Source organism: Orussus abietinus, unplaced genomic scaffold (genome assembly GCF_000612105.2).
Source record: "Orussus abietinus isolate OABI.00-Male unplaced genomic scaffold, Oabi_2.0 scaffold23, whole genome shotgun sequence".
NCBI classification, from domain to species: Eukaryota; Metazoa; Arthropoda; class Insecta; order Hymenoptera; family Orussidae; genus Orussus; species Orussus abietinus.
In genome coordinates, this window is record NW_019394258.1 from 1453010 (window position 1) to 1475292 (window position 22283).

At 40.8% G+C, this 22283-nt stretch overlaps 1 protein-coding gene across 1 annotated transcript; it reads left to right on the forward strand.

Annotated features, from left to right (window-relative positions):
* Positions 1-13655: 13655 nt before the first annotated feature.
* On the forward strand, positions 13656-16811 carry LOC105696646 (neuroligin-4, X-linked). Its single transcript, XM_023434522.1, has 2 exons — positions 13656-14068; positions 16516-16811. Exons 1-2 carry the CDS (start codon positions 13837-13839, stop codon positions 16809-16811), a joined length of 528 nt encoding a protein of 175 aa, XP_023290290.1. The 5' UTR covers positions 13656-13836.
* The last annotated feature ends 5472 nt before the right edge of the window (positions 16812-22283 follow it).

The window sequence follows — 22283 nt, forward strand, 5'->3', positions numbered from 1 at the left end:
GATGATTTCTGGTGTTTTGACAACAAACAGTCTCAAATCGCTTGAATTACTTTGCTGCTTTACAAAAGAGACCCGAAAGTCCATTTAGTTGGTGCCTTCGGAAGCATTCCAATTTCCGTGGGTCCGACCAATCCTGAGAACCTCTTTTGCTTGGGTGACCAGCAACTTTATCGATCATGAACAAGTGTGAGCATTCCAATGTTCATTAACTTCCTAATCCGATTCGAGAAAAGATTTAAGGCCGATGATTTCTGGTGTTTCGACAACAAACCGTCTCAAATCGCTAGAATTACCTTCCTGCTTTGCAAAAGAGATACGAAAGTCCATTTAGTTGGTACCTTCGGAAGCGTTCCAACTTCCGTGGGTCCGACCAATCCTGAGAACCTCTTTTGCTTGGGTGACCAGCAATTTTATCGATCATGAGCAAATGTGAGCATTCTAATGTTCATTACCTTCCTAATCCGATTCGAGAAAGGATTTAAGGTCGATGATTTCTGGTGTTTCAGCAAGAAACCGTCTCAAATCGCTTGAATTACTTTCCTGCTTTGCAAAAGAAACCCGAAAGTCCATGTAGTTGGTATCTTCGGAAGCGTTCCAACTTCCGTGGGTCCGACCAATCCTGAGAACCTCTTTTGCTTGGGTGACCAGCAACTTTGTCGATCATGAACAAATGTGAGCATTCGAATGTTCATTAACTTCCTAATCCGATTCGAGAAAAGATTTAAGGCCGATGATTTCTGGTGTTTCGGCAAGAAACCGTCTCAAATCGCTTGCATTACTTTCCTGCTTTGCAAAAGAAACCCGAAAATCCATGTAGCTGGTATCTTCGGAAGCGTTCCAACTTCCGTGGGTCCGACCAATCCTGAGAACCTCTTTTGCTTGAGTGACCAGCAACTTTGTCGATCATGAACAAATGTGAGCATTCGAATGTTCATTAACTTCCTAATCCAATTCGAGAAAAGATTTAAGGCCGATGATTTCTGGTGTTTCGACAACAAACCGTCTCAAATCACTCGAATTACTTTCCTACTTTAGAAAAGAGACCCGGAAGTCCATTTAGTTGGTATCTTCGGAAGCATTCCAATTTCCGTGAGTCCAAGCAATCGTGGGGACCTCTTTTACTTATTGATACGCGAGAATCATCTTTATTGATTACGTGCATTTCAATTTTCACTAACTTCCTAATTCTAAAAATTGAAGGTGAATGATTTCTGGCGTTTCGAAGCATTTTAAAGAAATCTGTCAAAAACAAATTCATTACCTTCAAGTACATCCCAAAATTATTTCAATCCAACCAAAATCCTCTGAAAATGTTTCGCAAATGCTGTTACATTATTACAAAGCTAAGTAGTAATTTAATATCTGGCCAACGTTTGTAAAATATTGGCTGCGAAATAAAAACGAATTTTTCAGCTAAATTCGTTCGATTAACATTCCTCCTCGAATTTTTGCCATAATTTCGAACGTCTAAAATGGCCCTAAGCAGCAAGATGACAATAAGATGAAGAAATCTTGAGATGCCTCATTTTTTCCTTTTTTTCCTGGTTACGGGAGGTGAGGGAAACTTAGATAAGGCGATGGATTTTCGGTTTCTTCTTGGTTGCTTTTGCTGCAGCTGAAGCTGCTCACAAAATTGATACTTCGAAGCTGCTCAGCAGTTTTGAGCTTATATACAAACACGTACCATGTATGCGAGAAAAACAGTAATCGTTAGTCACTTATTGACCGAGTCAGCATGTAGTAAAGGTGTAATTCGATTTTTTTAAATAATTGCAAATATGACCTCAAACGGCACATTATACGATAAACATTTTTTCTTGTGCAACATAAGACCGCAACGTGTAAAGAACATCTTCGATCGTCGGTCGACTGCTTCAACAAAGCAAAACAGTAACCCGTTGTTTATACCATATATATCATTTAGTTACGGCTAATTGAATTTTAATTCTAAGAAATAAGAATAATTATATAATATAAACGTTCAGCGTAAATTGTTGAAGGTAATTAATTAATTGTACAGTACAAAAGTAGAACCGTAAGTCCGTCGATGGCGAAGTTTTGTTTATTTTTGTGTAATTGTATTTTACTTGTTTCGCAAGTTCCCTGACTCTTAAAAAAGAAAGAAGATATTTGGCAGACTAAGAAGCCCAAATGATGTAGGCGGAGTTAAGTTATTTTTAAGAACGCTGTCGGTAGGTTAAGAAAAATGCGGAAACGTGTCCAGGAAAAAGATGGCGCCTCCACCGCAGTAAATCCAGAATTGAAGTGGTCGGGTCCTCTGGAGATTTCCCACTTTCGAACAGGTGGAAAAAGGATCCTGATCAGTTTTTGAGAGTTCTTTCTCACGAATTCTTCGCTCGAGGATTTTGGTACCTTTTGAAAGTAATATCAGTCTCCGGTGCGTTGACGTACTCTAAAATTGGATTTTTCATTTTCTTCGAACTCTATTATTTATACAATCCAAAAAGAAATAATGAATAAGATTTGGAGACTGGCGACATAACAATTTTTCAAAAGTCTCGACGGACCTGGACAACTGCAAATGCTCCTTTATTCTCGATCAGTTTCTCAAATAGGAAACTAGACCGATTTCTATCTGAAATATTAAAACTTTGATGTCCCTCTTAAAATATTCATATTTCGCTTTAATAAAATGTATCCCGACTCTGATCATGTCACATGTCGAGGCTATAGCAATTCAAGGTCGAATCCGAAGCAAATCTATAATCGTCATCATTTCCTTACAGTCCATTTTTTAATACCATTACCAAAATTATTCCCTGTCATGTTCATAACAAATAATTTCGACGCTGACAGAAAATTATGCTTTTCATAAAAAGGAGGTGAATACTTTACTCAATATAGTTATTGGTGAAATAGAACGTTTTCAGTGATAATAAATTCATTAATTAGAAATTGAAAAAACCAAATGCAGTACCGGGACAACGCTAAATATTGGCAAACAGTAAATCATTTAAGGATGCATAAATCCTTTCATATTTTTTAATAAGTTATTCCATTCCGGTTCTTGAACCTGAATAGATGCAATGTGTCCCTTTGGTACGGTTGTTGGAAGAGATTAATAAGTTTATACCCATTACTCAATTTAAATGTTTATCCCATATGAAACTCTTTCAGCCCCATTTTTTAACATTTTTTATAACACCCCTTGCGTCCGTTGTAGAATTTCGTTTTCTTCGCGAACGGATGGTAATTGCTCGTACAAGGCCGAGCAACAGCGGGAAAACTACGTTAAGCATACTTAAACTTTCGAATGCGATTAAAACTTAAGAACCGAGAAATTTGGTGGGCACCGTGGAAGGTGATCGCAACAGGATGTTGGTAGGACTTAATGTTGAAAAGGCAGCGATAGAACCGGAAGTACTTTAAGCGGAAGTAGCTCGGTATTTCCGCGGAGCCTCGCTACGGCATAATTAAAAGGTTACAAGGTTTCTCTGATCAGATCTCCCCATCATCCTTATTTATTAAAATAAGCTAGATGCGACGAAAATTGTTATATTAATGCCCGAGGTGGTTTTCACTTAGGAAATCATGGATTTTAACGCTAGAAATTATTTGGAAATTATCTGGAAATGGCAAGCAAAAATCACTGGAAATCGTTGGAAATCAAAACACTGTTATCATTTTAAGGCCGAACGTCCCTTGTTACCAAATCGTATTGTTGTTTATTGCGTGAAGTCAAAGGCAATCGTCTCTCAATGAAGGAAATCGTTTTCACTGATTTCCAAGTGAATAGCACCTCGCTAATGGCCGGGCCCTCCAACGTCGATTAAATCACTAATTGTCCAACCTGGTGTTAAAGTAAACTCACCGTAACCGAGGATTAACTTTTTAATTACGGTTGGAGGAACCTGGCGTAAGAGATATTAATATTAGTACTGCCAAATTAATTTTTAATGTTCTTTTGCTTGCCTACAAAAATAAACATGCCGATATTCTGAGGGGTGGAAAATAATGGGACTACTGAAATGTAAACAATATGATAATTTGTTTCTTTAAAGTTAGTAAATTGGCAATAATTGGGACTATGTCCCGACACTGTTTATTGACAGTAAATGTACGTTACGTTCTGCGTTTTTCAAGACGCAGTACCTCATTACCCACCCTTGAACTCATCATTGTTATTTCAAATAAATAAAAATAATCAGGATAACGTAACCGGGATTTTAACGTTACCAACTTAGAAACACAGTCGTCGATTGACATTTCGCACAACAAATTGAAGTTATATATCGCTAAAAGAAGCTTTTGCTTCCTTGAACTCAACATTGTTTTTTCAAATAAATAAAAATAATCAGGATAACGTAACCGGGATTTTAACGTTACCAAGTTAGGAACACAGTTGCCGATTGACATTTTGGACAACAAATTGAATTTATATACCGCTAAAAGAAGCTTTTCCTCCCTTGAACTCAACATTGTCATTTAAAATAAATAAAAATAATCAGGATAACGTAACCGGGATTTTAACGTTACCAACTTAGAAACACAGTCGTCGATTGACATTTCGGACAACAAATTGAAATGATACACCACTAAAGGAAACTTTTACGTAAATTGTATTATCACTAAAGCCCAAACATGAAATACAACAAATACAGTTACAAATAGTAACGAATTGTTAAAAAGAACCGTTTTGCTTTCCGAATCGGCCCTTTTTTGACGTTGGAACTTAGCCCTACCACCGCGCCATAAGGAATCTCATTTCAAATAATAACATTATGTTTTAATTATACAATTATGATAATTAAAAACGCACACATTAAGGCGTACGTCAGGTTGACGTTTCGTGGCTTTGGAAGCATCTCGGCGCGTTACCCTCTGTTGAACTCGTCGTCTTTGGTCCCTAAATAAAAGTCGAGTTTCGCCGCCAACCAACGCGGGGCGCTACGGTCGCGTTCTAAATTTAATTTTAGATTTTCATTTTCTGCTTCTGTATACTACGCCGCAGTTGGCTATCTGTAGCTCCTCGACGAAACTGCGTCGCGCCGTCGAGGAGGGCGTCGAAATAATACCCGAAACGAACCCTACGAAATCCCGATCGAAAATCCCGGAAACGCGGAATAGTGAGCCCGACATTTTCCCCGGGGAATTTTTCCCGAATACTTCCCACCCTCCGAGTATTTTATTTTGCAACCCCCAGTTTGGAAATTGCATCGCCATTGCGCCCGAATCGAGTCCGAAAGGACTACACAGTATCATATGAAAATTGGTAAAAATTGATATAGAATTTAAAAAATTTTAACCGGAATTTAGGTTACTTGATGAAGAGAGAGAATCTACATTTTGATTGTTGCCCTCACTCGAGTGTTGTTCGATATCGAGTCATAGAGTCCATGTGTGGGTGTAAATGGTTGCATTTGCAGCAATATGCATCTTAATGATATCATAAAAAATCATACACGACCCTTTGCTAATTGCTAAACCATATGTAATCTAAATAGCTAGCTCCGGAAGCGAGTTGCAAAATGTTCCAAGGCTTTTGTTACAATAATTAAACTTTTGTTGTAAGGTTTGGTCGTGAATGGGAGGAAACTAAAAGGTTTTTTTCATTTAGGGAGAGGCATCTTTAGATTTCAAACCGAAAAATGCTCCCTGTTCAGCAGTTTAGAGAGAAACTACATTTTGATTGTTACCCTCGCTCGACTGTTGTTCGATATCGAGTCATAGAGTCCATGTGTGGGTGTAAATGGTTGCATTTGCAGCAATATGCAACTTAATGATATCATAAAAAATCATACACGACCCTTTTACTAAACCATATGTAATCTAAATAGGTAGCTCCGGAAGCGAGTTGCAAAATGTTCCAAGGCTTTTGTTGCATTAATTAAATTTTAGTCGTAAGGTTTAGTCGCGAATGGGAGGAAACGAAGAGGTTTTTTTCATTTAGGGAGAGGCATCTTTAGATTTCAAACCGAAAAACGCTCCCTGTTCAGCAGTTTAGAGAGAAACTACATTTTGATTGTTGCTCTCGCTCGACTGTTGTTCGATATCGAGTCATAGAGTTCACTTGTGGGTGTAAATGCTTGCATTTGCAGCAATATGCAACTTAATGATACCATAAAAAATCATACACGACCCTTTTGCTAAACTATATGTAATCTGAATAGGAAACGAGTTGCAAAATGTTCCGAGGCTTTTATTCCATTAATTAAATTTTATTCGTAAGGTTTGGATGCGAATGGGAGGAAACGAAGTGGTTGTTTTCATTTAGGGAGAGGCATCTTTAGATTTTAAACCGAAAAGACGCTCCCTGTTCAAGAGTTTAGAGAGAAACTACATTTTGATTGTTGCCCTCGCTCGACTGTTGTTCGATATCGAGTCATAGAGTGCACGTATAGATGTAAATGCTTACATTTGCAGCAATATGCAACTTAATGATACCATAGAAAATTATACACGACCCTTTTGCTAAACCATATGTAATCTGAATAGGAAGCGAATTGCAAAATGTTCCAAGGCTTTTATTCCATTAATTCAATTTTAGTCGTAAGGTTTGGTCGCAAATGGGAGGAAACGAAGAGGTTTTTTTCATTTAGGGAGAGGCATCTTTAGATTTAAAACCGAAAAACCCTCCCTTTTCAGGAGTTTATGTGGAAATTCGTGAAAAACCCGAGTACACCGAAACACGAGTACATAAAAAAGGAAATGTATCAACATTGACTGACGGACGGATGAATAGACAGACATGTAAACCGAAATAAAAATGATAGCAAGTAAACGAACTGACAAATAAACAGAATTGCTTTGGCGATTCAGAATTCCGGATTCTTTTTTCGAACACATATTTAATATTCACGAATTTTACGTTCAGGTGTTATCAACTGCAACGAACATCGGGGTTTCAGATGAAAAAGTGAATAAAGTATGCTGGAAAACGTGAAAAAATGTCTACGATTCGGTTAATTCGCCAGATAAGTACGGGATACTGACACGAAACAAAGGCATTAATTTTAACAAGCTGGTCGATGCGAACAAATGAACGAAAAGGAATAAATAAATTAATTCCACCCGGCCCCTCTACCCTGATTGTCCGAGACCGCGATATCCGACAGAACAAAATTGCATAATAACGAAACGAGATTAAATTTGTTATAACCGCGGTTGCGTCAATGTTTGTTATTACGATTAATCATATGCGTGAATATAAATGACAATTTATATCCGCATAATCATTTATTAAAAAGCATATGTATTAGAGCCATGCGTCGATATTCATTTTTAGTACAAAGGCTCTTACTCCGAGCGTAACATTTTTTTCCTACCGATTTTGAATCAGTCTGTCTCCTTTTAAAAGCACGAAAAATAAAAACATTTCAAGAAAACCGCTTTAAATATATTTCTTTACGCTCGAGCTCATCAGATGCATATAGAGCAACGTTAAGAAATGGATGTTCTGGACTATGTAGCAACCCTTCCGCGGGAAGAAGAAAAAATTACTATTTTTTCTATTGTTATTGGCAGAGTCTGTTTATTAAATATGACAATATGATGGCGTCCACTTCCAGTTTAATCTCCAGCTAGATGTCAACTGGATATCCTGAATATCGTGGAGTGGCCTCCAGAAGGGACGCGGTATTTTCGAAATTCTACGGGAAAAGAACGGCTTCTCTAAAGTTGGAGAAAAGCGAGGCGAGAACTCGGTTAGCCCGATAATCGAAGTGCAGAAGCGAAAGAAGGGACCGGCGAAATAACGTTAGTATATCGAGGAACGGAAGAGAAGACCGGAAGCAGCGGACCATCGAGTTTCTTCCCGAGCGAGAGAGAAAACCTCTTGTGCTCCGTTAGCAGGAAACGAAGTCGTCCCTCTTTAGCCTCGTATTCCTAGTCCTTGGCGACCTCGAAAGGAATTCCTTTCGAGGGTCCTCGAGGATGCCTGCAGGGATTCGCAGGACCCGTAGTGGCTCGAAGCGCAGCCTGCAACTTCCAACTTTCGGAACGCCGGAGTTCCAACTCCGAGCCGTCGAATGGTGAGGTCCCGAGGGAATTCAATCGGCGGGGGGAATAATACAGATCGACCAGGACCTGGAAATCTCAATAGTATCGTCGATCCTGCCTGGCCCCGATTTCTCCGAGTAGCCCGATGTTCCATCCGATGCTTATCCTGGAAACGGTTATCCAGAACACCGCAGGCGGAATAGAAATTTGGTTCGTTCAACAAAATCGTTTGATTGACTGCATTGAAAATGGTTATCCAGAACACCGCACGCGAAACAGAAATTTGGTTCATTCAACAAAATCGTTTGATTGACTGCATTCGAAACGGTTATCCAGATCACCGCACGCGAAACAGAAATTTGGTTCATTCAACAAAATCGTTTGATTGACTGCATTCGAAACGGTTATCCAGAACACCGCACGCGGAACAGAAATTTAGTTCATTCAACAAAATCGTTTGATTGACTGCATTCTAAGCGGTTATCCAGAACACCGCACGCAGAATAGGAATTTGGTTCATTCGACAAAATCGTTTGATTGACTGCATTCGAAGCGTTTATCCAGAACACCGCACGCAGAACAGAAATTTGATTCATGCAACAAAATCGTTTGATTAACAGCATTCGAAGCGGTTATCCAGAACACCACACGCAGAACAGAAATTTGGTTTATTCAACAAAATCGTTTGATTGACTGCATTCGAAGCGGTTATCCAGAACACCACACGCAGAACAGAAATTTGGTTCATTCAACAAAATCGTTTGATTGACTGCATTCGAAGCGGTTATCCAGAACACCACACGCAGAACAGAAATTTGGTTTATTCAACAAAATCGTTTGATTGACTGCATTCGAAGCGGTTATCCAGAACACCACACGCAGAACAGAAATTTGGTTTATTCAACAAAATCGTTTGATTGACTGCATTCGAAGCGGTTATCCAGAACACCACACGCAGAACAGAAATTTGGTTCATTCAACAAAATCGTTTGATTGACTGCATTCGAAGCGGTTATCCAGAACACCACACGCAGAACAGAAATTTGGTTCATTCAACAAAATCGATTGATTGACTGCATTCGAAGCGGTTATCCAGAACACCGCACGCAGAACCGAAATTTGGTTCACTGAAGAAAATCTTTTTATTGACTGCATTGGAAGCGGTTATCCAGAACACCGCACACAGAAGAGAAATTTGGTTCAATCAACAAAATCGATTGATTGACTGCATTGAAAATGGTTATCCAGAACGTCGAACGCAGAAAAAAAGTTTGGTTCATTCAACAAAATTATTCGATTGACTGCATTGAAACTGGTTATCCAGAACACCGCGCGCAGAACAGAAATTTGGTTCATTCAACAAAATCATTCGATTGACTGCATTCAAAACTGGGATGAAATTAGGAACCACAACGATTTAAGATGACAAAGTGATTCTTGTCCATCTAAATAGCTTTGCGAGTAAACCTAACCGTTCAAATACTGCGAGGCTCATCTTGATAGCTACAGCAATCTACAAAATCGGTATATAAATGTCGATGCTCTTTCTCGGTTTTTAAATACCTATTTAAATTAATGGAAAAAGTTGTAGCCCAGAACGAGGACTATTTGTTCCCTGCTGTTCCGTAAGCGAATCGTAACTACTCTCAACCTTAACTTTCAAATAATACCGGCTTTTTCCTCATTTTGTTATCAAGCAAACAATATAATGTTGCAATATAGGACTCCATCGATAGTCCAACGAAGTCCGGAATCGGAATACGGCCAATTAAAGCGCTGCTAATCGCAAACTTGCCGGAAGCGAGGATAAAGTTTACCCAGCAGCGACGGTCGTCTATTTTTGAAACTCGTCCAACTCCTAAAGTCAAGCCTGGTAATTCGAGCGAAGAATTTTATTACAGTCGCCAGTGTAGGTAACAAATGTAGGTCGTGGATCCGAAATCTCGGAAGTAACGAGTTTTATTTAACAGAAAAGATCAGCCGAGACGCTCCTCTGTATATTTTGTAATCTGGTTCGTCTAAGTAAATTGATTAATTTTTGGTTAATCAAACTTATCTCTGCTTAAACTAGTACGATACACATTAAAAGACTTGCATATAATGAGTAATTGTTCAATTTTTTCGAATTAACGGAATAAAACTGGATGTTGTGCGGTTTTCAAGGAATAGACCAAATGTTAGTGTCAATTACAGTTCTGCTACTAACTCGAGATTTGACAATTTTGTACAGAATTGGTTAATACATTTAGTTTTACTAAGTATGAGGAATTATTTCAGTTATTTTCAATTTGTATTACTAGGATGTCGGTGGGACATGTCTTATTGAAAAGTTGATAAGGAAGAGAGATGAAGTGAAAGAAATGGGCAAAAAATCGGTGAACGAACTTCCACTTTAATAATACCCGACTAAAAACAATGATCTATTTATAAGTGGCTTAGATTAGTCACAAAGCAACTTAAGTTCAATGTATCAACAGCAGTTGGCATACTTCACTACTGTGCTACAGTTAGTGCCAACTTCTCGGTTATCTAATCTCTACTAAATTAACGTAACTTAGAGTTTATCAACATGTATCTAATGGCATACTTCATATATCCTTTCAATAAAATGATTTTAAAGATATTGTTGAACTCAAGGATTCCACTGAATTCCTGATTTTTAATACTCTAATCAATTGTGCCATTCAGTGGGAACGACATGAATTGTTCGAAGTGGGGAGGGGAAAACGCGTCGGGAGGACAGTCCGACAATGCTTCGTTGTTAAGGTGAAGTAAAACCCCTTTCAAATCAGTCGATTCGAATACAACACTTTTTTTTAAAGGGTATTGGACCAAACTGTCCGGAACTTTGACACATGTCTTGTGATCATCTAAAAATTGTCCTGACACATTAAAAATTTGGATTTTTCATAAAAATGTTTAACTTAGCCCAGACCAGAATCAAAATGGCGTCGAGCTCTCATATTTCGATCAATATACAGATATTGAAAGCTCCGATATGAGAAACGAAAGGGTCAGGATAAGTTTACGACAATTTAGAACACTCTGGTAATCGATAAACTCGCATTTGAACGGGATAAAGGGAAAAAAAGTATCTTATGCGCTTCTATGCTAAAACGATGAGAATACGGGATCTCGGAGTGAAAATTTAATTGACCTGGAAATCACAGATGGCGCAGGGGGTCCCTCTGCAGTCAATTAGGGCCTCAGAAAGCATGAATCCCGAGGACTTCTGGAGCTTTACTTGGATTTCTTTATAATTATAGTAGGAAAACGATAGATGGAATATGCCATTTGGTACAATACCCAATATAATTCGATCCAGCTGTCAATATAAAAACCAACGTCGGCAACGAAGGTATTTAGAAAACTTTTCTCTATCGACGTCGATCAAGTTCCTCGATGTGTTTCACTTCACCTTAAGCATGGTTGGTGCAATTGGCCCACATCGACCACGTATATTTAGTTGTGCATATTTGGTTCCCTGAACGCGGGGTCGTGATTTTAGGATCGAATCAATAAATCCCAAGAAGATGGAAGAGAGCTCGCAGCAGGGACTTCTCGCGTAGGGCTTACCCAGACGAAGCCGAAGTTTACCAACAAGTTCTATTTGCGTGAGACGCTGTACCGCGATGCGGCCATGATGCGTACGTGCATTCACCCTTGTTTGCTCAGCTAAGAATATACCTCCGCACTGAGGACACCGTGAAAGTCTTCGCTTTTTAGCCGCTATATATCCGTACGAGCGATAAAGTCGGAGCTGAAAACATGGATGTGGCCCTGGACCCTCGGCCATCCTCGCGGTGTCAAGTGACGAACTGACAGACGGGGGAAAAAGACTCGGAAATTCGCGAAGGAAGTCGAACGTCGCCGTAGAGCACGGGACTTCCGGTGTAGGAAAAGCAAACGGTTCCCCAGGAAAGTTTCGGGTCGCTTCGAAAGTCCCCAAGTGTCCAAAAAAGGCGTCTCGGGATTTCTAGCGTAGGCAAAGATAGTCCGCTGGGGGGAGAGTGCGTGCCGGAAGTGTCAGAAGTCAAAGCGAGTGGGCCCGGAAGTTGCGGAACTTCCTGCGCGGGTTTAGTGCTGGTGCCTATATCCCTTCCTGGCTTCCCGAAAGTATCGTCAATTTGCTCCCCGGTGTCGCGTTACTCCAAGTGGAGCCAGATTTTCAACCGACTTCGGTGTAACCTCGTGTGACGAAGTGCCGTATACGTTCCAAGGAGTTTCCGAAAGTTGCGCCCTAAAGTCTCGAAAATCGCCCGCTCGAGGGCGCCCCGAGTTCGGAAAGTGGGCAGAAGAGACTATTCGGAGGTTGCGGGGAATACAAAGAGCTCCCGGAAGTTGGAACGACGCAAAAAGGGTCCCATCCGAAGTAAGGTACGAGCTGTCGAAAAGTCAGGAGTGCGCCCTCGGGTTTCGGAAAAGAGGAGGTACAGAAGGACCATACGCGTACTTGCACGCTCGACTTGCGCTTTTGGACTTGAACATCGGACCGTATCAAGAAAAATGAAATCTGATACCGCATTCTCACCAAAATGATGCAAAAATAGATGACATAGACTTTCCTAGAGGCACAGGAGATCTTAATACTTGCTAATTGTACGCTCGAGGTGCTGTTCTAGACATTGAACTTCAACGTCGAGAAAAGTGAAGTTGGACTGAACTTGAAAATTATACAGAGGATACCGATGTAGACTTCGTCGGAGACTCGGGATTTTTTAATGCTTGCATTTCTTGCACTTTTGGGCAAGAAAGTGCCAAGATAGAATTCTGTAAGAGCCTACTGTAATTATATGATTACCGAGAGGTAATCCTAATAGGCCTTGAGATCTGACGAAAGTAGAAATTTCCTAAGAGCACGATTCGTTTCTACCATTTCGTGTTAAGAGGAGAACCTTGAAGAGACAAAAGTCGGAGCTTTTTCGCAGGCACTTCGTCTTCGCACTCCGGAGACATATTAATAGCAGCAAAGCCCTTCTGCCCTCCACATTGTCTCGTCGACTGATGAACGGACGTATACGACAAGAACTCATCTTGGATTCCAAATGCGAGAAGCAATTGCCTCGAAGTAATCCACGTCGTCCAGGTTTCAGGAACACCGTAAAACTCGAGGCGGAGGAAATTCTACCTACAAAGTACGAAGCATTTCTGTACCCTCGGTACACTGAAAATAATAATAAATGTTTTGAAAGCCGAGCTTTAAAAACAATTACCAAAAGGATCCACATTTTCCTGAATTCAAGAGTGACACTTCGAGAGGGAAAGTTGAACGGATGAAGAAAGGTTTGGTCATCCTCGGTGCATTCGGAAACACTTCCAACGTGAAACGTGGAACATAGAATATAGTACCATCTAAGATCCAAAAGTGCCCAAAAATACGCCCTCTGAGATCCGAAAATTCCAAAAGAAAATCCCTCCTCGGAGGTAACATTCCCCGCATAGCCCCGCCGGCAAGTTGGGACTTTCTCACGAATGCTCCGAATTCTCACTCTGCGACTGTATTATTAGACACACGCACGCACACTTCGAGAGCGAATTACTCCATTTATACGAAAGCCAAGGCGCATTCCAGGGCCGGGATATGTCTAAGAAATGATCCCGAGTACATCCCTTTTTCGCCATTGATGAGATCCAAGACAGGTGCACGAGAATTTCTGCATCTGCAAACCTGGTCCCGAAATAAGTGCATCCTACGGTTGATCAACCCAAACCTTCTACGGTCCAGCAAATGAGACACATGCAGTACGGTGCTATTTTCCAGTGTTAAAAGAACAATCGGACAATTACTCGCAGGTACGAAAACTCGGTGGCGGGGACAATTAGCAATTTTTGTCCGAACTTAAAGTGGTGGTCGCGTTGTCATCCAAGTGCAGATAAATGTCCAAAATGTTGAGGCTGCAATTAGTGGGTCTCGTGCTGCTGGCGTGTACACAAATACTCACGGAGCACAGGGACTTGTACGGTCCACGTGCTCGATTCGGCTACAAGGAGTACCGCAATCGGGAAGAGAGAATTTACAAATACGTGGAAGTGATGTACGGAAAGCTGAGAGGTCTCGTTGTTCGCCCTAACGTCGTCCCCGACTTGCAGCTGGTGGACGTCTTTCTCGGTGAGTACCTTTTATTACTAAGGGGGACGCAGGAAACGTTCTTTTCCGGTCCCCGTGGAGCCTTAGATCTGAAATTATCTTTCTTCGAAACTTTTGCTTCATTTATAAACAGATAAAAATAGGAAAAGGTTACTTAAGTTGTCGACTTTTCAATAATACTTATTGGAGTGAAACTTCCTGTCTCACGAGTGGTAGCATGTTATGACATCGGAGCGTAACGAAAAGTGAAACACTTACTAAAGGCAGTTTATTTCACTTTGAAAGTAACATAACACTGTTCAGTGTTTTATCAAAGTATCCTAACGCTAAGAAATTTCGCTTTTCAATACCACGCAAGCCCTACATATTTATTGTAATTGTTTAACTGATTTCCATTAAGGATTACGAATTCTCTATTTCCCTATAAACAGATGAAAATAGGAAAAGGTTACTTCAGTTGCCGACTTTACAATAATAATTGTTGGAGTAAAACTTCCTATCTCACGAGTGGTAGCATGTTATGACATCGGAGCGTAACGAAAAGTGAAACACTTACTAAAGGCAATTTATTTCACTTTCATAGTTACATAACATTGTTCTGTGTTTTATCAAAGTATTCTAACGCTAAGAAATTTCGCTTTTCAATACCACGAACGCCCTACATATTTGTTGTAATTGTTTAACTGATTTCCATTAAGGATTACGAATTCTCTATCTCCCTTAGGTTATGTATCGCCCCGGAAAGCTAAAAAATTCAATCATTTCGTCCATTTCATACGTTCCATTCATAAGAGACGAAAAATCCAAACAAAGGTTGACAAAGCCGATCCATTTTGTACATGTCCCCCGCTTTTGAAAGCTTAATTTCGCCGACTGCAGCGACCGTTTTCCAAATCCAAATCCAAACTAGACATAGGTGCAATAGCGACGTGGAATTAATTATTGATCCCATGTTTAACCAACATCGCGGTTGGTCAAAGAAGACCGGAGTTGAGTATACGTTCCCCTTCGAAGGTGATAAAACGCGATCGCGTTTATCTTGCTCGGCGGATAGTTTCGAACGGATATCCCGAAATGCATAGATGCATAGACGCGCGGGGAGGAAAAGAGAAACGGAATAGAGGAAGACCGGGTTGGCCGTTTGAGCTTAATCGTAAGCGGAAGTAAAGCGACATCTCCTATGAATTTTCCTGGGTGGCACGAGGCAACCACGAATGAGCGCTTGCGGCTTTTTCCCTCTAAAGCGGCGTTTTCGCGTTCCTCTCGGTTGTCGGCCTTCGAGAATCTCGATACGTCAAAGGTTCCAAAAGGAGGAGTTTGGTGTATTTCAGAAATAGATGTCTTCCTCTCCGTCTATCTCCCTCCCTGGCGCAGCGACCCCATTCCCATGGACGCGTCCTGCACCCCAGTCGCATAGCTGCACTCTTTCGCATTCCGAAGGCCCAAGAAATTCCCTCGGTATCGATGCCGCATTTATCTCGAATGCTCATGTGGGCACTCTTCGTGGAGTTTCCCGACTCCGAAGAGCGGGAGGGGGTGGAACTCGAAAACGGAGAAAGCGAAGGAAAGTGTCCTTGCTGTACTTTCATCCGACTACGTGTTTTTCTTTCCCTCCTTTGAGCTCTCTTAAAGACGTCCCCTTTGTCCCTTTTCTCCTCGCTCCTCCTATTATGTAAAGCTAGATAGTCGCAGTGGTCGTGGTGGAGACGTTAATGGGCTGAAATTTGCGTTGAACTTCTTATTGTTTCATTTCTGGTAGTGAGGAACATGAATAAGAATGTTGCGAAAAAGCTCCATTCCGAAATGTTGAATCGAGCGTAAAGTGGGCGAAACTAGCGTTGGATGTGTTACCATTGAGTATTTGTTAATTAACGACGTTCTTGATAGGAGTGTTACGAAAGTTCATCCTGCAAATTCGTATCATGTGACAGCACCACAAACTCTAGGAAACTAATATTGTAAATGCATTGAACCTCTTATTGTTTCATTTCTGATGGCGAGGAACATGAATAAGAATGTTGCGATAAAGCTCCATTCCGAAATGTCGAATCGAGCGTAAACTGGGCGAAACTAGCGTTGGACGTGTTACCATTGAGTATTTGTTAATTAACGACGTTCATGATAGGGGTGTTACAAAAGTTCATCCTGCAAATTCATATCATGTGACAGCACCGCAAACTCTAGGAAACTAATATTGTAAATGCGTTGAACCTCTTATTGTTTCATTTCTGATGGCGAGGAACATGAATAAAAATGTTGCGATAAAGCTCCATTCCGAAATGTCGAATCGAGCGTAAAGTGGGCGAAACTGGCGTTGGACGTGTTACCATTGAGTATTTGTTAATTAACGACGTTCATGATGGGGGTGTTACAAAAGTTCATCCTGCAAATTCATATCATGTGACAGCACCAGAAACTCTAGAGAACTAATATTATATCTTATAGATCACTTTATCCGTTTCTTTCAGGAGTACCATATGCGGAGCCTCCTGTTGGGTCCTTCCGGTTCGCGCCCCCAAGATCGCCTCAATCCTGGTCTGACGTCCGAAGAGCGGACAGATTTCCACCCGTTTGCCCGCAATTGCTGCCGAAAATGGACAGCAAGGTGAAGCCTGGCCATTACGAGTACATCGAGAGACTGTTGCCGCTGTTAAAGAACCAAAGCGAAGACTGCCTCTACCTAAACATCTACGCTCCCAATCAGTCGGATGGTAAGTGCAGCTTTTATTGTGGACGCGAATTTGTCCAGCACCATCACAAGTAGCATATGATGGTCGATCTATGTTCATAAACCATAAACCGCTGTAATGAAGTAGCTGTATTCACAAACCATAAGTCGCTGCAATGAAGTAGCACGGTAATTTGAGAGCAAATGTCTCGTTTTTGCGGAATTAATCAGTAGAGGTGATTACGGGCATTTCGCTCCACAACTTTTCTTACGGGTACATCAAGAGTCTGTTATCGCTATTAAAGAACCAAAGCGAAGACGGCCTCTACCTAAACATATACGGTCCCCATCAGTCCGATGGTAAGTGCAGCTTTTATTGTGAACGCGAATTTGTCCAACACCATCACAAGTAGCATACGATGATCGATCTGTGTTCATAAACTATAAGCTGCTGCAATGAAGTAGCACGGTAATTTGAAAGCAAATGTCTCGTTTTTGCGGAATTAATCAGTAGAGGTGATTACGGGAATTTCGCTCCGCAATTTTTCTTAGTCGTCCGTTTCGTCGCGTGTTTCGCTTCCTTGACACGAGATATCGCGGCTTTATAAATAGTTCATATACTGCCTTGAATTACTTGCTGCAGGTATGTACAAATGATTAATAGGGGTAGTCTGGCGCAGTGGTGGTGGGCACATCTAACGCACCCTTGTGCGTGAGGAACCGAAATGGAACTACTTGTATCATTATTTATTATAATGCATGAAGATAAGTGACTTTACTTCTGCGCAATGAGTTCTGATGCAGAACAAGTTTTAACGTTTTATGAAATTTAATTCTTCATTATTTATTGGAATAACACACGGATATATGTCACTTCCTTCTGTACTATGGTTCGCGATACGAAACTAACTTGAAATGGTGGGAAGGTTTAATTCGTTTTATCATCTATAATAATAATTATGCACAAAAGTGTGACTACTTCTGCACGGTGATTTACGATATAATAAGAACTGAAAAATAGAAAATATGAATATTATACCCTGAATGTTATATATCTTACATGTAATGTAATCCTCTCACCCCTTAAACGGATTATTCGCCACGCAAATGTTTTATGGCAAAACAGGAAGTTTCGTGTCGCGTGGATTTCGCGTTTTTCTTCATTTTTAATCCTCGGGGTATTTCAAGGAGAAGAAACAATTCCAATTTTTAAGCGGTACTAAAACATTTCCAATGGCTCAGCCATTTATTTCAGATCTTTCATTGAAAACTGTTACATTCATTTTGGGTCCCGAATGCCGTTTTCAGAAATAGAAAACCATCCCTTCATTGACTTTTCAGGAAATTTCAAGACTCGTTCACTAAGTATGTACCTTTTTCTGATAATTCGGAAAGCCATTAAATTGGGAATGATTTAAATGCAAATCTAATTTCGGGGATCGTATATAAATGAAAAGCAAAGCGGTTTAAATTTTACCTGGGCAATCAGCTCGAGTATACCACAATTGCAATTCCTTGTAAGTGGCTCCCTCCTTAAAATCGTATTTTTTAACGACCAGGGAATATCAGGTTTTACTTGACAGGCCTCCCTAAGTACATTCGCAAGAATAATTACCCATCTTGAAATGACTCCACATATTTCAATGGAAATATATGGAAAAATATACAGGCATTCCGCATCTAGGGTCCAATTCTGCGCTCCCCAGTCGTTCTCCTCCACACGTAAAAAAGAATTACCCCGCTCGTTTCTCAACTCTCCCTAAAAACTCCCAAAGTTTCATAAAAATCCGAGCTTTTAGCTTCCCGAGATTTTCTTATGAATTCCGCAGACTTCGCGGGCTCTGTAACTAACAGGAATTTACGGAACTTACAAACTCGATTGATGTATGCGTAATAAAGTTTTAAATAAGTTCAATACTATTCGTAGTACCAGTTAAATATTGTTGTTCAACTTGAGACATGTTTAACAAAAACCCGATAATACGGAGTAGGTATACATCTGGTGTTATACGGTCCGATGACATACTTGGTTAACACGTAGATAAATAGTATCATTTTTATAGACGTTGATACACTTAGATTTCACATGCATTTGCTCGAGAATGGGTTTGCGCTTCTTTCACAAAATTCAAAATTCACAGGGGCGGTTTGGTTCCATGGTCGTTCGGATGAATTCGATGGGGTGACTTGGTTCCATGGCTATTTTAGTGGATTCAGTGGGATAGTTCGGTTCCATGGTTGTTCAAATGGATTCGATGGGGTGACTTGGTTCCATGGCTATTTTAGTGGATTCAGTGGGATAGTGCGGTTCCATGGTTGTTCCGATGAATTCGATGGGGTGACTTGGTTCCATGGCTATTTTAGTGGATTCAGTGGGATAGTGTGATCCCATGGTTGTTCCAATGGATTCGATGGGGTGACCTGGTACCATGACTATTTTAGTGAATTTAGTGGGATAGGTCGGTTTCATCGTTGTTCCATTAAATTCGAAAGGAAATGGTTCCATAGCTGCTCCACCGGATTTGTTGGGGCGACTAGGTTCCATGGTTGCTGTACTGAATTCATTAGGGTTGTTTGTTTACACAGTTGTTTCAATATATTCACTGGGATGGCTAGATTTCATGGTTGTTTCAATGGATTCACTAGGGCACTTTGGTTCATTAGTTCCATTGAATGCACTGAGGTGACTTGAATCTATAATTGTTCCAATAGATACACTTAGATTTCAAATATATTTGCTTGAGAATGGCTTTGCGCTTCTTCCGAAAATTCACTGAGCCTGCTTGGTTCCATGGTTCTTCCAATGGGTTCAATAGGATAACTTGGTTCCCTGGCTATTTTAGTGAATCCAGTGGGTTAGTGGGACTCCATCGTTGTTCCACTGAATTTGAAAGGAAATGGTTCCATGGTTGCTGCATTGAATTCGTTGGAGATGCTTGATTACACAGTTGTTTCAATAGATTTACTGGGCAGGTTTCGTGGTTGTTTCAATGGATTTGCTGGTACGGCTCGATTCCATGGTTGTTTTAGAGGATTCGCTAGAGCAATTTGGTTCATTGGTTCCATTGAATGCATTAAAACAGCTTGGATCTATAATTGTTCCAATGAATACACTTAGATTTCAACTATATTTGCTTGAGAATGGCTTTGGGTTTCTATCAGAAATTCGCTGGATACTTCGGTTCCATGGTTGTTCCAATGGATTCCATGGGATGGCTTGCTTATATGGCAGATCTCATGGATTCAGAGGGGTAGTTGGGTTCTATGGTGTCATGGTTCCATAATTGCTGTAAAGGATTTGCTGAGGTTGCTGAGTTCTGTGGTTGCTTCAATAGATTCGTCAGAGTGGCTTGATTACACAGTTGTTCCAATAGATTCATTGAGATGACCAGGTTCCATGGTTATTTCAATAGGTTCACTGAAGCGTCTTTGTATCATAGTTGCTTCAATTGATGCACCAGGCGACTTGGTTCAGTGATTGTTCTATTGGATTGACTGGGACGTCTTGGATCTATAGTTGTTCAATGGATCAATTGGCTTGGTTCCACGACTGTTTCAGTGGATTTGGTCGAGTTCTGTCGTATCATTATCGTATGCGCAATATCAATGTTTAGAACTGTTTGTTGTGCCCTTCCATCGCAATTGCTCAATTTTTCTAAAATTCAATAATTACTATGCGAGGTCCTGGCACCGCTAACTTTGCTCCCATTGCCTTCCCTCTCTAAATCGAATCACTTTAGTCCCTGAAGATCTTTCCAAAGACGACTCGCGGTTTTACGATAGGTACGTAATTAAACAGAAATTCGAAACCGCGGAAACAGGAGAGAAATCGGCGCCGTGGTTGATAAGAATATAATACAAGTTGTTTTCTTTTCATTTGAAGATGCCTATTGCAGTCATACCATTCTGCGGATAACTTGAGAGGAATTTTGAAATGCTCGTAGAGCACCCACCATAAGACGCGGAGAAGATCCTAGCAGAGAATTCCAGAGATTATTGTTCTAAGATAAATGCCGGGGGTGGTGAACCGCTAAAAGAGGACTCGTCTCTCTATATTTCTCTGTTTCGGAGGGTAGGTTTTCCGTAATGAAATCTGCAGGAAATTCTGCGAAATTTCAGGACTACAGAATCCCTTCGACAAGTAACGTGTTCCAGGAGGGATACGACGATAAGACGCAGTCCATAAAGTCGTCAAAAGTCGGAGCTACGTTTTACGATTCGATACAAAATCGTTAGGTACTTAGGTACATTTAATATTTTCATCGCTAACGGCGAATCCCATTGGAGGTTTTACGATTCTAAATGTCGTCGTTAAGACAGATAGATAGGGCGATTTTCATGCACCATCCAATCTGCATATGTGTACCGTGTAGTGCTTATCAAGTATTCCACTTGCTAATAAACGCATATTGTAGTTCTAACTCTTCCGTCAATTCCTATCTATGGATTTTATATTACGAAGAGGCCCGGTGTAAAAGGTTTATTAAAGTATTTACCCGAGCATGGAAGGAAAAAAGGAGATTGTCAAGAAAATTAAACAAAGAATAGTACTAATTTGATAACATATTTCCAACGAATGTATAAATTGTGTCATAAGTTTATAACGTATGTGTATTAATTCTCCCAAGTAACTTCACGAAGTTTTAACGTGATGTTAAGAAATTATAAATTCATTTATGCGTTTGTATTATAATGAATGAACGTGTACGAAAACGCATACAACGTATGACACGTGTACAAAAAGTGCATGAATTTTATAAACATTTTGAACAGCGCACCGTAGATGGAAAATTGGAAAACTCGTTTGCGAGCATTCGAGAGGATCGATGGGGACAAAAGAAAGACGTCGTTAAGGACAAGTGGAAGCTGAGAAAATTCGCAGGAACGCCCGAAAAAAGTCTCGACCTGAGGAGGGTCTCCTCGTCGATTCCCGTCACGAATTGCACCCCTCTCGATGCCCCTACGAGATCACCCGCCCCCGCACCTGCGCAATCGACGGCTGCACCGCAATTCCGCCACGTGCACCACTTTGTGTCGCCTCGCTACCCCCACCGACGTTCGATGGCTCCTAATTGCATTTTACTTGTGAAACGCGGCATAGTCCTCCACTTTACGATGTTGTCCAGCGGTTCTTGCCGGGCGATGCAATTGCGTTTTACGCCGGGACACGCATGTCGGACCCAAGAGGCTGGAACTCGCAGCCATTCCGCGCGAACCTGCGGAATGGACGACATTCCGCAACAGTGCCACTGCGAGAGCTTGCGATTCTCGCACACTGCAAGATATGTGAACGTTCAAGCGATGGTGCAGATCGTCAGGCTCAAAGCAGGTGAACATCAGACTTTGTACCGTGCAAGAAGGACACCTTGATGGACCCATGATGGCTCCTCTGCTAGATCGTCCTCGATCGATCTAACACCGTAGCGTTAATTTAGAATTAGATTTAGAATAGTTAACAAACCAATTATAATACGCCGACGGTGAACATCAGACTTCGTACTGTGCAAGAAGGAAACCTTGATGGACCCATGATGGCTTCCCTGCCGGATCGTCCTCGATCGATCCAAT